At 32.1% G+C, this 19,148-nt stretch overlaps 1 protein-coding gene across 1 annotated transcript in view; it reads left to right on the top strand.

Annotated features, from left to right (window-relative positions):
- Positions 1-14,911: 14,911 nt before the first annotated feature.
- Positions 14,912-19,148, top strand: part of LOC125371181 — a 39,805-nt gene continuing 35,568 nt past the window's right edge. The window contains exon 1 of the mRNA XM_048379713.1: positions 14,912-15,043. Within this exon, the coding sequence (XP_048235670.1) occupies positions 14,912-15,043 (132 nt within the window). The remainder of the gene's footprint in view (positions 15,044-19,148) is intronic.

Below are 19,148 nucleotides of genomic sequence, written 5' to 3'. Positions count from 1 at the left end.
CAAGAGGGAACAATAAGAATCGAGGCATGCCTAATATTCCAATTCAGGATTTGCACCATTGGAATCTCTATCATTCCTTGTTCCTCTAGGCATGAGGACATTTGATGACACAAGGATTGGCGTAAGGAATCATGGGAACTCAATTGACAAGCTTCACCGGTGGCATTGGGGCTTAGCTTGATGATCAAGCAGGAAGAGACATAAATCCACTCGCATAAGGGAGAAATCATGTTATTTTTTTATTAATTCAAGCGTAATACAAGCGGCAATGCGAGCATTTTGATGTTTGGGATGCAATAATGAAGTAATTTGGGTTGGAGTATTATTAGATAGGCCCACACAAATTTCCCTTTGTTTTTGTTAAGTTGGCTCATAGAATTTGGGACTATAAGAATTGTTGACCAGTCAACTACTCTCTTGTACTATAAAACTCGCATGCAACTAAATACTTTAGGGTAGTGAGCATATTATTTGAGTTTTCTACCTTGCAGAAAATCAAGATATAGGTTCTTTCAGTAACTTTGCTGACTTATCAAGACTCATTCTAGCAAAAATAAACTTATCGCTAACGTCCTTCCTTTCTTTTATATTCTTTGTCGACCCTTGCATTTAAGTCAATTGGATTTGATCATTTCGCGCTTAGCCTTGTGGAAGAGAATAAAGAACTTGTGGTTTCTTTCCTTATCAGATCTGAAATCCCACTTATGTTCTCATTTTGTTCGCTTCTGTTTTTCCACTCTATCTAATCTTTGTCTAGTTTGATGGTTTGGTTTTATTTGGTGAGCATAAATGCGAGTGTTAATTGAGAGCGCATGGAAGTGGCAATCATAGGCATCGATATAGTGCTTGGACAAATGTGAAGGAAGAAACTAGTTTATCGAGTATTGATAGCATTCTCAAAATGAGTGAGGAAAAATCTTTTGGAGGAAAGAGTTAACGCAGAGGATCGAGGCACGCCCCAATATTCCAAATTAGGATTTGCACCATTGGAATCTCCATCGATCCATGTTCCTCTAGGTACGAGGACTCCTGGTGACAGAAGGTGATATGACCCTAGACAATCTATTGAATAGAACTAATATCAATCCATTTTAAAGATCTATCAAGAACAAGATAAAAGATACGCAACTAAGAATTCACAACAATCTATTGAAGAAACCCTTAGCTGTCAATGAACAATCACCAAAGTTGCAATGTCCAAAATAATTAGTATTTGCAAGAACTTAGAAAGAGAACACTCTCAAGCATCAAATTGTAATCAAAGTTAAAGTTTTACAAGATTATAACCTTTAAGTATTTATAATGAATACTTAGAGTTTAAACAAATTAATGAATGTTGTGTCAAATGCAAGGGGCGGCCCAGACTTAAAATTAATCTATTAAACATAACTAGAGGCCCAAACTAAACAAGTAATGGAAAAGGCCCAAAGAAATAGAGTTTTAAGGTAATAAAGCACTCAAGGGATAAAATACATAAGAAGTTAAATAACGAGTAATTTTGGTGCAAAGGGAAATTAATAAGGAGTCAAGCTTCTTGAAGCCTATTCTCATTAACTTGATTCATCAAGACACAATCTAGCTCATTGGGCTTGTTTGAGGCTTGTTCTTCCATAATGTGAGTTGTCACCAAGGCTTGAGAAAATAAGGTCATTGCATCCTTAATCTTCTTAGCTCCTACTCTTGTGATTGGACCACTCCCCACATATAGAGGATCTTGCTCAGATGGGTTTGTAGGAGCACTATGATTTCCATCGTTCCTTCCTTTCACAAGTGAATTTGTCCTCAAACTAGCACCTTTAAAATTAAAAGAAGATAAAATTAGAAACATTAAAGGTTTCACTAACATTATACTTTCTTCGAAGGTCAAGTTTGTAAGCATTATTGCTAATCTTAGCAACCACTTGGAAGGGTCCATCTCCTCTTGCTTGCAACTTAAATGCCTTTGAAGAGGAAACCTATCATAAAATTTAAGACTACGAGAGTGGTTAACCAGTCCTCACAGTAATCCTTGTGTCATTAGGAGTACTCATGCCTTGAGGAACAAGAATGATAGAGATCCCAAATTTTATGAACCAATAGAACAAAAACAAAGGGAAATTCATGTGGGCCTACCTAATGACACTCCAAATCAAATTACTTAATTATATGTATCCAAAGATAAAAAAATCTCGCAATCCTTATTATATTACGCTTGGATTCATTGATAATATTATGATTTCTCCCTTACGCAAGTGGATTTACATCTTGTCCTACTTGATATAAAAGTTAAGCTGCAATTGCCACTAGTCAAGTTTATCAATTGTATTTCCATGATTCCTTATGCCAATCCCTATTTCATCATGTGTCGTCTTGCTTAAAGGAATAAGGAACGATGAAGATCCTAATGGTGCAAATCCTAATTCAGAATATTTGTTCGTGACTCGATTCTCATCGTTCTCTCTTTTCTCCAAAAGATTCATCTATGATCATTCGGAGAATGATATCAACACTCAATCAACTAATTTTCTTTCTTCATATTTCGCTAAACATTGGATTGGTGCCTATAATTGCCACTTCCACGCGCTTTCACTCAACACTTATGTTTAAGCTCCCCATATAAAACCAAACCAACATATTAAATAGAGATTAGAAAGAGAGACATAAAAGAAATAAACAAAATGAGAATATGGGTAGGATTTCAAATCCAATAAGGAAAACAATCATAAGCCTAATATATTTGGTTGCATGCGGTTTCCATAGTGCGAAAGCCTTATTCCATAAGAAGAAGTAGAAGCTAAATATGAGTAAATAAATAAAGAAAGATGAATAAACTAGAATCAAATTAAGAACTAAAGAGGAGTTGACTGGTCAACAATTATCACAGTCCCAAATTTTATGAGCCAGCTTAATGAAAACAAGAGAAATTTGCATTGGGCTACCTAATAAGACTCCCATCCAAAGTACTTCATTATATGCATCCCAAACATCAAAATGCTCGCATTCCTACTTGTATTACGCTTGGATTTATTGAAAACAATGTGATTTCTCCCTCAAGCGCGTGGATTTACGTCTCGCCTGCTTGATTATCAACCGAAGCCCTAATGCCACCAGTCAAACTCGTTAGTTGCATTCCCATGATTCCTTATGCCAATCCTTGTGTCATTAAGAGTCCTCGTCCTAAGAGAGATAAGGAATGATGAAGATCCTAATAGTGCAAATCCTGAATCAGGATATTTGAGCGTGCCTCAATTCTCAGCATTCCTCTTTTCTCTAAAAGATTCGTCTGTGATCAGTACTGGATCAACTAAATTTCTTTTATCACATTGGTCCAAGCATTGGATCAGTGCTTATGATTTTCGCTTCCATGCCCTTTAACTCAACATTCTTGTTTATGCTTGCCAAATAAAACTACACCATCATACAAGACATAAAATAAAAAGAGAGGAATAAATGAAACGAACAAATGAGAACATAGTTTGGATTTCATATTCGATAAGGAAAGAAATCTCAAGTTCTTTATTCTCTTCCATGCCTAAGTGTAAGGATCAAATAGAATTGATATAAACACAAGGGTAGACAAAGAACACAAAGAAAGGAAGGACATGAGCAATAAGTCTAGGTTCGCAAGTATGGGTCTTCATAAGTCTGCAAAGTTCTTAAAAGAACCTGTAAAGATAGATGAATAAACTGAAGTCAAATCAAGAACTAGAGAGGAATTGACTGGTCAATATCATTTTTGTAGAGAATTAAGTTACATGTTCTTCAAGAACTTTGCAGACTTATGAAGACATGCACTAGCGAACCTAGACGTATTGCTCATGTTATTCCTTTCTTCTTTTTCTTTGTCGACATTTATGTTTAAATCAATTCTATTTGATCCTTACGTTTAGCCATGGAAGAGAATAAAGAACTTGTGATTTCTTTCCTTATCAGATCTGAAATCCTACGTATGTTCGCCTTTTTTCTTCTCTTTTGTTCGTCTCTTTCTAATCTATGTCTTGTATGATAGTTTGGTTTTATTTGATGAGCATAAATAGCAATTTTGAGTTAAAGCATGTTGAAGCGATAATCATAGGCACTGATCCACTGCTTGAAAAAATGCGAAGGAAGAAAATCAATTGATCAAGTATTGATATCATTCTTAAAATGATCGCGGACGAATCTTTTGCAGGAAAGAGAGAACACCGAGATTCAAGGCACGCCTAAATATTCTAATTTAGGATTTGCACCATTGGAATCTCCATCATTCCTTGTTTCTCTAGACATGAGGACTCCTTATGACATAAAGATTCATAAGAATGCAATTAACAAGCTTGATTGGTGGCATTAGGGCTTAGCTTGATGATCATGCAGGATGAGACATAAATTCATGTACGTAAGAAGAAATCATGTTGCTTTCAATAAATCTAAATGTAATATAAGCGAGAATATGAGGTTTTGATGTTTAGGACGCATATAATGAAGTAATTTCAGTGACATGTTGTTCATAGCTGGTGTGGTGAGTCCTTGAAGAGGCATTAGATGGCAGAAAGAACTCAAACCCTTTGAGATAAAGCTTACTCTCATCCAAAGTCTCATTAACATGTGTCATCTGCTCTCGCCTGGCTTGAAGAGTATCCTAGCAAACATTTAAAGAAAAAGTGGAATGCTAATATAAAATAGAGATAACTGATAAGATGTAGATTATTTTAAAAAATAGAATTAGCCTACATGAACAGATATGGACTTCTGATCAATGAAAGTATGACCATCTTTATTCTTAGTATATAGGTGAACAAATAACTTTGCAGTAGTAGGTAGTTGACCTAGTTATGTAGTCTAAAAGAACAGTACATATTATTTAAATACTACATTGATGTCGTAAAATATATAAGAATTTATAAAGTTACTTAAACTAACTTTAATAAAATTCTTACAGGTCGTCTCCTATACTCGTAATAGGTAGTAGTGCCTCCAATGTGAGTGGATGGCTTGGATCTATCACTAAACTGCGACATCCTATTCTTTGCATACAACTGTGAGATCTGTTTCAGTTTTGGCTTGTTCCAAAGATGCTACCATTTCTCCCATAATTCTGGCTCTAAAAGATCAGGCTTCTTCCCACCCTTCTTAATCTTGCAAATGATATCCCAATACCATGTTGAAGCTTTAATCTTCCTTGGGAGAAAGAGATATCAATGTAACTTTTCTCCCTTCCATCATAAAAATATACCTATCATGTCCCGGAATATTTTTTTTCCTACTTGTAGTATACGAACGATGTATTCGTTATGAATATGAAATTGAAATTAATATAGTGTGTAAAAAATAAAACATTACACTGTCTAAATATCAAATTAAACATAAATATATAAAAAAATTGATAGAAATAAAAGATATTTTTCAACTAAAACCACTAGCTTTGCTCTTACTAAACTTTTGGTGTTCAAAAATTCAAATTCCAATCGTAACTTTATCTTTTTAATCTTATACAATCTTATCATTTTTTTCTATTTATTATGACACTTCCAATACCTAATGCACCAAGTAGTGATTTGGCTCGATCTAACGCACAACCCTTATTTATTTTTACAATTCTTATAATTTATAAAAATAAATTATATATTAATAAAAATCTAGAAAAGAAAGAGTATTATTAATTTTGCCACCTCTATTTATCCTCCTGCAATCCATAATTCATCATCTATTTATCTAGAAAATATAAATAAATAAAATTTAAGACATCTTTAATTTGATTTGCCACCTCTAATATTAATAAATATTAATTGTGTGCACGATTGTTGCTATTATTTTGATTAAAAATATTATTAATTTATTAAATTTAAATATAAAATTTTACTTAGAAAATATTTATATACATAAAAGTTAACTAATACTATTAATTAAATAAATATAATAAAATAAGAAAATATAATTGATAATATATCATACAAAATTTATTAATTTATTAATTAATATATCAACTATATTTGTATGAACTAATATTAAAGCATAATTAATATATCTTAGGATTAAAAATCGTTTAATTATAAAAGTAATGCATTAGTTAACATACTATTTTTTAAATTAGAACCATTGTGTAAGTATAGTAGTTACATATTAGTTAATATATAAATATAATAATTCAAATAAAAAATAATGAATTAAAAATAAAAAATATCATATCAGCATAATGTCTATACATGTTAAAAATAATTTATATTACGGGATTTATATATATAGATTTTGCTTGATCAATTCAACTTGACCTTAGCATTGATATATCCCATCAAGAAAAAAAAAAGAAAAAAAGGAAACGAAGAAAGAATTTCTTTTTCTTTCAAAAGGAAGGAAAAAATTAGAACTTCGCAGGAAATGGATGCTTCATTATCTTCTGCATTTTGAACTCAAAACACTAATTACTATTCTAACAACTTTAGGATTTTTATTCAACTTTGGTAAATTTTTTTGTTAGAAAATAAAGGCTTTCATTAATGAGAATTAGAAGCTATATCCAAACTAAGAACAGTAGCAAGAAAAGCACACTCTTAAACATATTATCAAACAACTTATATGTATTTTTGAAATGCTCTTAGATCAAGATATTGTTTTTCCTTCTCCTATTTTTACAACGAATACAAATAAATCCAAGCACAAGCACTAGCACAATGGCATAAATAATAGAACTCCATCAATAGTACACCTAATTATAAGCTCTGTTAGAAAATAAGATTTTAAAAGAGTAACAACAATAGTAGCAGCAAGAGCAACCGTGGAAGAATCCATAAGATTCGCTCTTTTATGTCCATTGATGCTTGTCCGTAGTCAAAAATACTCAAAAAGAATTTCATTATTGTCATTTTTTCTTAGCCATGTTTTTAAACAACAAAATCTTTAATGTGTAACCAGTGGTTGAGAAGATTAAAATAATTTCATATATTACTTACATCTAAACTTTCTGTAAATCTTGCTAACTTTAATGATCTTCTCTCTTTTTGAATCAACAACAAATGACTAATTGATCTTTCTCCATCTTTATTATAACTACCTTATTTTGCATCGTTATTTCTCATCCAAACATCTCTTGACAGCATTATAAGAAACATAGCAACATCTTTTTCAGGAAAAGTATCAAATATAGAACTTACCGATTCTGGGTCCCCCGATACCAGTGGCGGAAACTCAAACTCAACAACCGATGAACTTGAATTCTTAAACTTAAGTTTCTTGACGTCAAGCTTAGCTTTTGATTATCAAGAAAATTTAATTTTTGAGTTATTTTTACTCGTCTATGAGTTGAGTTTCTTGACTCACTTTTACTTTATCTATCTTGAATAATAACAAAATCATCATTAACAACGAAAGAAAACTCTGCTGAAATCTTAGTTTTTAGGGACTATATTTTTTATTTTTAATTTTAATTTCAAAATAACTAGCTAAAATTATTAAAAAGTTAAACAGTTATGATTTAATTGATAAGTAGACCAAATAGTTGAAAAAGAGATAAAATTCCACATCATTAGTAGATTGTGGTGAAAAACACTTCCAACAGTTTATAGGTTTCAAAAATAGAGAAAATATTACCAGTTGATAAGGTAGAAAGTTTTTTAATCTAAAGGCTAGGATTAAAAGTTTTCTAGTAGCTGAAATTCTCTAGATGCATAGAACACCTAAGTACACTAAAGAATGACTCTACTTTTATTTAAGAATATTGATGAACTTTATATACACAGACAATGAACATTGATGAATAACATATCAAATAAAATGAACGTGAATATTATATATACAGACAATGAACATTGATAAATAATACATCAAACAAAATGAACATGAATATTAACCATAATGAATATTAAGTTCACCGATAATGAATATTTTAATATAAAGAATAATTATTATAGAATATTACATCTAATGGATATTATACATATAGATAATGAATATTTTAGTACATACAAATGAACAAAAAAATATTAATATGAACATGGTCTGATAAATTTTTTTTGACATGTGTTAATATATTCTGATACATATAATTTTTAATTTTAATACATGTACTTATTATTGACACGTAGAATTCAAGTTTATGCATAATTTTTGATATAATATTAATTTCTATAAATTTATTTTATTATAATTTTAAAAGATTTTAGAAATAATGAAGAATTATATACTTTAGAAGTAGAATGCATTATACATCTTAGAAAGAAAATACACCACACGTGTGTTATGGACTCCGGTCAATATAGACTCATGGACCGGGGTCCATGTTATAACAATTAGGATTTGTATGTAAATTATAAGATGTACCCCTGTCCATGTAGTTTTATGAACTTAGGGTCCATCCAGCATCATTTTACTTCTACAAAAATCTGTGTTTTAAGTCTTACACGTGCGTTAGACATTGACGCGCGTCAGATGCTGATGTAATTTATAAAAAAAATTTATATTCATTATTTGTTAATTTAATTTTGTTGAAAATGTTAAATGTTCATTATTTGCTAACTTAATTTTGTTGAAAAAATATGTATACCACAATATAAATATTTGTAGTATAACTTTAGTCTGACGTATTTTTGTTTACCAATTGTGTAAGGACAATTTATATTATGTATATATTATATAGATTCATTTAAATGAATTAATGGGTATAATTTTCATCAATGACAAATATCCATTGAAAAAGTAATAAATATTATGCCTATAGATGATGAATGTTTATATAAATTATAAAATATTTTCAATATACATTATGAAAATAATAAAAAATTTCATAAATAGTCAATATTTTTATTTGAAAATATTTATGAATATTATATATACAGATAATGAACATTGCAGTACTAGATAATGAACATTAATATTAACACTGATGGATAATATATTAAACAAAATGAATACGAACATTAACCGTAATGAATATTAAGTTCATAGATAATGAATATTTAAATAGAAAGAGAATCAATTATTATAAAATATTACATCTAATAGATATTATACATATAGAAAATGAACATTTTAGTGTATGTAAATGAACCAAAAAAATTAGAATTTATCTAGTTTAATAAAAATATTTTGACATGTGTTACTATATTCTAATACATATGATTTTTAATTGACACATGTACTTATTATTGACATGTAGAATTTAATTTTATATATAATTTTATATTTTTCTATTAATCTATTTATAATTTTTATATTTTTATATTGATAAAATCTTAAAATATAAAAAAAAACTAACAAAGACATTAAAATATTTAATTTATTATTATTTTAAAATATTTTAGTTAATTATAAAATATTAAAAGATATATTTAATTTTATATATAAATTTAATTTATATTATTATTTATAATTAAAATAATTACGACTACACAAAGAAATGTAAACGACTAGCTTTCATAAATATATAAAAAGATATATTTAAAGTATTATTTTTAATATAATATTAATTTTGCATTCATTTTATTACAATTAAAAAAATAAAAATCTAATGTCTTAAAAATAAATACCATGTCAAAATAAAAATATTTCAAATAATGACCGTAAAATAATTATAACAGTCATTTAACACATAAATAAATGACTAATTCTTATAAATATATAAAAATTTCAGTCAATATATAATTTTTAATGTAATATTAATTTTTATAAATATTAATTTTATTATAATTTAAAAAGAATAAAACGGTATAATATTAATAAAAATATAAAGAAGCGAAGACTTTTGCAATTTGAAAAGAAGAAAAAAGCTATTATACTCTCTCCTTATCCACGCACACACACGTGCTGCTTCTAAACTTCGGTCCATATAGAATCATGGATCGGGTTTCATGTTATAAGCATTGTAGAAGAAAAGATTCACCTAAGACTAGTGTTATCACTAATATTGTATTACTTTCTCACTCACTTGTAACTCACATTTTTGGCATAGCTTTTCACAATAAAATTTATGATTCTTTTTTTTAGCTATTTCAAATTATAAAAATAATTTTAAGAAAAATTTAAAATTACTAATTTTTTTTTAAAAAACAAATTCTGAAAGATAAATTTTAAAAACTAGAAAAACTAGAAGCAATTTGAAAATTTTATGCCAATTGGACTGCATTCAATCAATCTCCCTTCTGAATTTTCGTTATTAAGATATTAGTTTTATACAATTACATTTTCTTCTTTTTGATGTCCGATCTAATTTCTGCACCAAGGCCTTTTATTTTTCCTTCTATTTATTTATTTATATTTTTAAAAATATAAGAGTATACTGAAGTTACAAAATAAGAACACTTCAAATGAAAAGGTATAGAGAAAATGAAGCCAGGTCAAAAGAAAAGAGTAAATTTTCTTCCATTTCCATTTCTGAAAAATTAATGTACAAAATCAGAGAAATAGAGGACCTAGTTATGTAATAGAAAAATTACAAGAAAACTGAATTTGGATCTTTCAGTCTAACTCTTTTTGGATAGAAATCAGTCCAATTCACTTTACTTACTTAATTAGTCACATGTTATAATAAAATAAAAATCCGCTACAATTTAAGTAGCCTACTATAGTAAGTTAAAGTTTACCTGATGTTTACCTTTAATAGCATGTCAATTTCTAGGTGGACACTACACCTAGGTGTACTGTAGAAAAATTCATAAGAATATTGATTATTTTTGAAAGCTTTTATTGTTTTTGTGATGCATATTAGAAAAAACTTATGTTTGATATAAACATTCATCATTTATAGGTATAATATTTGTAATACCCGAAATTTATCTTTTTAGTAATAATAATAATAATAATAATAATAATAATAATAACTAATAAGGATTGTGATGATGATAATAATAAAACTAGAAGTTTTAAAATTTATTGAATGTGATTAGAGTAAAGAATTTTATTTTTTAAATTGGATAAATTATGGCAGATTATTGATGAGATTCTATTCTAAAAAGGACTTTAAATATTAAATAAAAATTTAAGAAATTATTAACCCATATTTAATATGTTTAATTAAATAAGAACTTGCAAAGTGAATTATATAAAATGTGATTTACTTCTTGTAAGTATCACCCTTGTTATTTAGTATGTATAAGTATAACTAAATTTGCCTAATTGGAGGCTATAAAAATAATTATTTTATTAGGGAAAAGGTAAATTTTAATTAGCAAGATGGTATTGAATTTAATTGAAAGTAGTAAATAAAATAATTAATAAATTGATTGAGGGTTTAAGAAGAACTTTCAAGGATTAATAATCTTTAACTAAAGAATGTATGGACTAAATGGCGATAAGAAAAGAAAACGAAAGAAAAAAAGGAAAGGAGAAAGAGGAGACGAGGAAGAGAAAGAGGGAAATTTGAGATGCCTTTGATGGCAAATGGTGGAGGACCTCGCCTGAGGTGCGTTGAAGCTGGATGTCGAAGCAACTGAGTTGACGAGCATGGCAGCAGCACTGACGGCAGTGAACGACGGTGTCAAGTAGCAAAAAAAATGGAAGAATTGGTAGCAGCTTCTTTGATGCTGTCTATGGCTTTTCCGGTGACAGCAACAGCTGCATCTAGTGGCAATCAAGTCGCCTGAGAGTGGGCTTCCATTTGGGGGTAGCCGCAGTAGTAATGGTAGCCGAAGGAGTGAGATCCAACGAAGGAAGGTTTGTATAGGCAGTTGGGATGTTGGACTTTTCTGGCCATCTCTGGCGAGTTATGGCTGATCGGAGTTTATGTCACAAGCTTTTCCAATAGCACTAATTTTACAGTGATCGGATTCCGTTAGGAAATTAATGGTTAAAACTGTTTGGAATGTATCGAAATGATCGAGGACTAGATCGGAGAATCAGATGCTAGCATCATTTTCTACGCCCTGTCTCGAGTCCAAAGGCGCGCTTAGATCGTCGATCAGACTCCGGCGACTGAAGGCGAGTTGACCGATTTAACAATTGTCTCGATAATCTATAGTTTCAGCCTGCTCCACCCGAGGCTTAGGAGCAGAGCAAAGGGGTTAACAGAACTGTGAGTTAAATTCATATATCTAGTATAGTTGTGTCATTCCAAAATTTTATATTACAATTTCAATTAATTGATTTATAGATTTAAATTATTTATTTATTTATTATTCATCTAAATAACCATTTTATAGAATCAATAATCTATTTACTATTTTTATATCATTTCCCACATTATTAATATTATGATTGCATATTGACTCGGGATGAGATGGCAGTAGAACATGCTACCTGATGGATTGCATCAGGACCACGTGCATACCGGTATAGATTTGAGAAAGGTAGTAAAAGAATATTTTTGAGACTTGTCCTAGTTGAGTTCAACTCTCTAGGCTGTGAAGTTTGGATTGCCAGATTAAATGTCCCTGATCGAGCGTTTGTGACAGCCTGACCTAGAGAAGTGATCCGGCGACGGTGGGAAGTGGATGCTGGGGCAAAGATAAGATGCCTGGACAATGAGCAACTTCTGGTAGGATTCTAGGATGGTAGCACTCTAAGGAATTAGAGTACATGAATGAATCGAATTGCATATTAAAATGGGGTAGAAATGATTAATAACATATATATAAAGTGTTGGAACTAATCACATGAGGCGCCTTTTGGTTGTTTGGTTATGGAGTTGTAGGAACTCCAAAATTAAATATGCTTGGTTTAAAGAAATTCCAAGATGGGTGACCTCCTAGGAAGTTCTCAAACCCACCAAAGGGATAAAACCCTGAGGCTAGTGGGGGGCTAAAGCAAACAATATCTAATATGATATGGTTCTAGGTCGTTATAAATGGTACCAGAGCAGGATCCCTCTAGTAGATGTGTGATTCGAGGACGAACCAGGCCGAAGCTGGTGGACATGTGACAGCCTGACCTGGAGAAGCTGTCCGACAAGGCGGGAAGTGGACGCCGGGGCAAAGATAAGATGCCTGGACAAGGAGCGGCTTCTGGCAAGCTTCTAGGATGACAGCACTCTAGGGTACGAGGGTACATGAATGAATCGAATAGCATGTCGAAATGGGGCGGAATAGTTGATAACATATATGTAAAGAGTTGGAACTAATCATATGATGCGCTTTTTGGTTGTTTGGCTGTGGAGTTGTAGGAACTCCAAAGTTAAACGTGCTTGGTTCAGAGAAATTCCAGGTGGGAAGTTATTGAACCCGCCAAAGGGACAAAACCGTGAAGCCAATAGGGGGCCAAAGCGGACAATATCTCATGTAATATGGTTCCGGATCATTACAGTGTTTATCTCTAGGTGCCGACTTTCCAATGGCACTAGGCAGTTGGGATGTTGGACTTTTCCGGCCATCTCCGGCGAGTTATGGCTGATTGGAGTTCATGGATGAACTCCCCTTGTCATAAGCTTTTCAATGGCACTAATATTGCAACGATCGGACTCCATTGGGAAATCGACTGCTGAAAGTGTGTGTGATGTATCGGAATGATCAAAGACTAGATCAGAGAATTAGATGCTAGAATCATTATCTGCGCGTTGTCTTGAGTTTGTAGGCACGCACGGATCGTCGATCGGACTTTGGTGGCTGAAGACGAGTCGATCGATTTATCAAGCGTCTTGATAATCCATCGTTTTGACCCACTCCACCCGAGGCTTAGGAGCAGAGCAAGGGGGTCATCAGAACTGTGAGTTAAAGTCATATATTTGGTATACTTGTGTCATGCCAAAATTTTATATAGCAATTTTGATTAATTGATTTATAGATTTAAATTATTTATTTATTATTCATTTAAATAACTGTTTTATGAAATTATTTATCTATTTACTATTTATATGTCATTTTCCACATCATTAATATTATGATTGCATATTGACTCGAGATGAGATGGTGATAGAACATGCTACCTGATGGATTGCATCAAAACTGCGTGCGCACCGGTATAGATCTGAGAAAAGTAGTAAAAGAATGTTTTTGAGACTTGCCCTGGTCGAGTTTAACTCTCTAGGCTATGAAGTTTGGATTGCCGAATTAAAGGTCCCTGGTCGAGCGTTGCTCTATGGCCGCCGGCTTTATTGGGAATCAAGTGACCAGACTGGATTCAAAGACCCTGGTCATGCTCCGCTCTCTCGGCGCTAGTCCTATTAGAGTGAGAGAACCGAAAGACTGTTAGTGTTAGGGTTAGGATTTTGCTGAGGTACTCATCCCACAACGTCTAAATTGTATTTTACTGAATCATGGAATGATACGCGTTTTAATATGATATAATATTTTATTCTGATTAAATAAATATTTTATTGAGATGGTTGTATGTAGGTTTTTTGGATTATATGATTTTAACTCACTCTCGAGACTGACAGTCTCAAATTTAATTATTTTTCTAGTGTTTGTTAGTTTTCCCGCAGTTGTTCTCCCTTGGCAGCCTGACTTCCTTCATCTTCGAGTTTAATGTAACTAATTTTATTTGTATGTTTGATTTTTTTAGAATTCTATATTCTCCACAGTAGTGGTTTCAAAAGTTAATATTTTATTTTGGCATGTTAAACCAGGTATTGCCTAATTTGTGCTGACATACTAAATTAAATATGTAGTATTTGGATGGTTGAAAGTTGGTTATGCAAATTTTTTTATAATGGATAGAAATTGAATTATACTTTGATTAAGTTAGTGAATTCTTAGGCTTGCTACGGGTTTTAGTGGCCTTACGCCAACCTATTCCCTAGCGCCGGTCACGGGCCCACAGATTAGGTCGTGACAATATTCATTAGTTTGTCAATAGATATTCATCATTAATGAAAATCATACCACTAATTCATTCAAATGAACATAAGTAATATAGACATAACATAAATCGTCCTTACAAAGATGGTAAACAAAAAAGATATCAAGCTAAAATTATACTATAGATATTTGTATTTATATTTAACAAGAAAAAATTTACTTATTATGTCTCACATGGACACATAAGCGACTCTAGAAAGAAGAGTCACTAGAAGGAGCTGCAGAAGCATAAGTAGATGGCCCTACTGACTGTCTTTTCATCAAAAGAGGTAGATGTAATGATGGAGAAGGCGAAAATGAAAGCAAAGGCAAAGGCAAAGGCGAAGGCGAAAGTGAAGGAAAAGGCAACGGGGATAGCGATGGATATGGTGATGGTGCTAGAGGTGGCGCCATCGAATGTGAAATCAAAGGAGTTTGTGGCCGTGGAGCACAACCTGATGTCGATCTACACCTGTAAATGTCTCATTTTCTACTCGACATGTCTACAAAAAAATATACCAAATAATAAAAGCATAAAAAATAAATAGAGAATGTTAAATGTGGCACATAGGTAAATAATAAATATCAAAATACCTGTTTACAAAGTACAATACTGAAAACAAATACAATTATATTAATTACTATCGCTAGTATCCACATTTTCTTCACTTTCATCTTCATCTAGAACTTCAAATTTTGACTCAAGTACTGATGTGTGCTACTTGTGTTAGCTACAATCTAAGGCAGTGAACCTATCGATGCAGTCTAGCACTAATGGCGAGTATCAAGGTCGTATTCCTCGGGAAAGTGAAAGCCCAGAGTTACTCCTTTGTTCTTTGTTATATTAACCTAAAATGAGTGATGAATAATTTCTAAACTAACTAATAGCTACAAGCTAAATTCTAAGAGAGATGCAGAGTAATTGATAACTAAAATAACCAAGATAAGAAGGCAAACCTAAAGGGGATCTAAACTAGTTGGCAATCAAACAAAAGATAAAGGATTGGTAAGTCTAATTATGCTACCTGTGGATGAATTCTTAACCGAATTCGGTTTCTCTCTCGAGATAACCGAATTCCTAAACCGAATAGCCTAAATTTGGAATCTCTTCCTAACAATTGATTCTTAAATTAGCATTAAGCTTTAATCCGCCTCTATTAAGCTTTGTTAATTCTTAATCCGGCTAGTTAATTATCCTTATCTCTAAGCGATTATTAACCAGTTCTTGCTATTCAAGATTCCAATTGCCAAATGGACTTTTCAATCACACAAAGCAATCTAAACACACAATTCACAACATCTCATGAATAATGCATTATCTTATTAATACTAAAAGCAAGAAGAATACAAAACTAACCCAAATAATCCAACAATATAATACTAAGCCAACATAGTAAAGAAATCTCAATGGATTTAATCAACCTCGCTAATCATGTTCATTATCAAAATCCACAAGAATACAATTACAACAAAGAGTAAAGTTAGAGAAACCCGATTACACCCTTGGATGAGAGTAAACAGCCCCAATTCCTCTTGCTCGAATTGAATTGATTCTTGTTCCTCTTGCTCGATTTGAAAACCAATCAACGAACCTCGGCCAATCTTCAATCTCTGAAGGGAATCCGATTGAAACCTTGATCCAAGTCTCCTTTTCCCTTGGTTCCAACTCATAAAACCTTTAGAGAGAGAAATATTAGGGTTTTGGGACGTTCTTCCCCCGCTCTCCTTTCTTTCTTTCCTTTCTTCTTTTTTTTAATTAATTCCCTCTATTGCCGCCAACACGGCCGTGTTTCTGCCCGTGTTCCTAACACGGGCTGGTGTTTATGGCCGTGTTACTCTCTATGGCCGTGCTCCCTAAGAACTTCTTTTTCTTTGATGTTTGCTGCACTAAACACGACTGTGTTGGTGCCCATGTTGGGAACACGGCCAGTGTTGAAATCAACACGGCCGTGTTCAGCTTCCTCATGCACATACTTAGCTTGTTCCACCAGCTTTGACGTCTAATTATGCTCCAATTCTTCCCTTTTATCATTCTTTGACTTCTTTTGGACCTAATGCACACAAACAGACGCATAGGGTGAGTGTTGGGACCAATTCACATCCAAATGTCCATAAAATCAATCTTAAAAACCCTATTTAGATGTGTGTTTTTACGCACATCAAGTACCATATCATCTGAATCTCAGCTTCGTCATCATCTAAATCAACAGATTCACCATGTAAAATGTGTATTGGAATAACTTGCTCTTGAATAGGTAGTTGGAGATTAGCAGGCTTGTCTTCTTGGAATATCATGATAGTGACAACTTGTTCCTCAACAGCTTCAGGTACATTCATAGTGGGCCTCGCTTTAACTTTGGAAACCGCCCACTACTCGCACTTATCTTTTCTCAAACTAGAATAAGGTACATAATATACCTGTGCAGCTTGCATTGCAAGAATGGATGATTCATACTTGTTGAGCTTGCGCCTATGGTTCACATCCACTAGGTTTATTAACCCTCATCTCAACATTTTTTTATTGGTTCAAACCATTCACACTTGAATAGAACAATGGCTTAATTGGTAGGCTTGTGTTTTCCAATCATAGAACCTCTGTTAAGCGTCTATAGTAGTCACTCTAAATCTTGTTATAATTAGTGCCCTGTATACATACTTCACTTTTCATTGTGGACATCATCGAACCATGTAATTCAACATGAAATTTATAGCCATTAATTAAATAAATAGGAAATGATCCTATGGTATATAGAGGGCCTTTAGCAAAATCCTTGATGAACTCATTATCAATGTTATGACGCGCCTAATAATGAAAGCAACGTAAAGGCATCAGGAATTTAATACTTCATTTGCACAATTAATTATTTTCATAAACAATAATTCACCTACATAATTCTCAAACCATCCCACAAAGTTTAGTGACTCTCCTAAGTCCTAAATCACCTAGCTCTTGCAAGATTTGATCACTTGTCCTTATAGGTGGTGCCGGTGATATCTCCTTTTTGTTTTTTAGGAACCAATTTTTATTCCATCTGAAAGGAAGATCAAGGGAGGAGAAACTTACGATGATTGTCAAACCAAGATGTCTTTCAACCATTGCTCAAATTGAATGCTTGTAAATGTCCTATACAATAAGGATAAGCACGTTTCCCAGCCATGCTGCAGCACGACAACATTGAGTATGCAGGAAAATTAATGATGGTCCACAAAAGAGCTGCTCTCATTTAAAAATTATGCTTTCTAGACACATCATATGTTTGGACATCCACATCCCAAAGATACTTCAATTCATCAATTAAATCTTAAAGAAAAACATCTAAAATGTGTATATTTATGAACTTGAGAAAACAACAGCATAATAGTGCTAATAATTTAGTATGAGAAAATGACCCTGTAAAAGTGGTATATTTATCAATATAAGAAAATAACCCTAGTAAAAAATGTGTATATTTATGAATCTGAGAAAACAATCCCGTAAAAGTAGTGTAATTGCGAGTTTAAGAAAACAACCTCGTACAACGGGTAAATTTTTTAATATGAGAAGACAGCCTCGTAGGATAGGTAAATTCTTTAATATATGAAAACAACCCTATAATACGTGGATATTTATGAATCTGAGGAAATAACTTCGTAATTGTGGTATATTTGTGAGTATAAGAAAACAACCATTTAAATAGGTTAATTTTATAATATGAGAAAACAACCCCATGAAAGGGGTATATTTGTCGATATAAGAAAATAACTCTGTAAAATGCGTATATTTATGAATTTGACAAAACAAGCCCACAATGATAATGGACTATTCTTAGGATGTTAGGACCTAGGTTTTTCATGACATTCAAGTTTAGTTTATTCTTTCGTAATTAATGACTTAATTCACACACTAGTACTTGATTGTCCCTCTCTATCTTTTGTTCTTGAAATCAATTTCACTATATTCAATATATCAATTTGGCCGGGTTAAATCGGCATTACTTGAGTTCCTTGCAAATTTACAACCTTTGATTGTGAACTTTGATTATGTCAATCTCGTATTAAATTTATATGATGATTCAATTGATAAGTCTGGGAACCAATTGTAAATTTTAGCCACTTCGTGAGTTTTTGAACCAAAATTGAGCATCCATTGCACATTATGCTCATGACCTTTCTTGTTTGAGTGTGCGCTGTACTTACTTTCATTTCTAGAACTTGCTCTGTTATGCTTGTTGAGGTTACATGAATTTTTGAATACCATTAGATGATTTGGGCAACTTAGGATTTCACCACATCTGGCCAAAAGCATACCCTCTGTTTCCATTAGTCAGCCAGTTTGAGCCTTAATCTTTTCTTCATAATTTACACCTAATCATTATGCATACACCGTTCTATACACATGTCTTTCCTTTCACCTTGTATACTGAGTAATTATGTCTTATGTTTCTTCATTTATGGAATTATAGTGCCTAACGTTGTTCTTAATTCACTTAGTCTTTTTAGTTATTCTTTGATGCT

This window comes from Ricinus communis, chromosome 9 (assembly GCF_019578655.1).
Source record: "Ricinus communis isolate WT05 ecotype wild-type chromosome 9, ASM1957865v1, whole genome shotgun sequence".
Lineage (NCBI taxonomy): Eukaryota > Viridiplantae > Streptophyta > Magnoliopsida > Malpighiales > Euphorbiaceae > Ricinus > Ricinus communis.
Note: the sequence above shows the minus strand (reverse complement) of the source record. Positions and strands in the feature narration are given on the sequence as shown.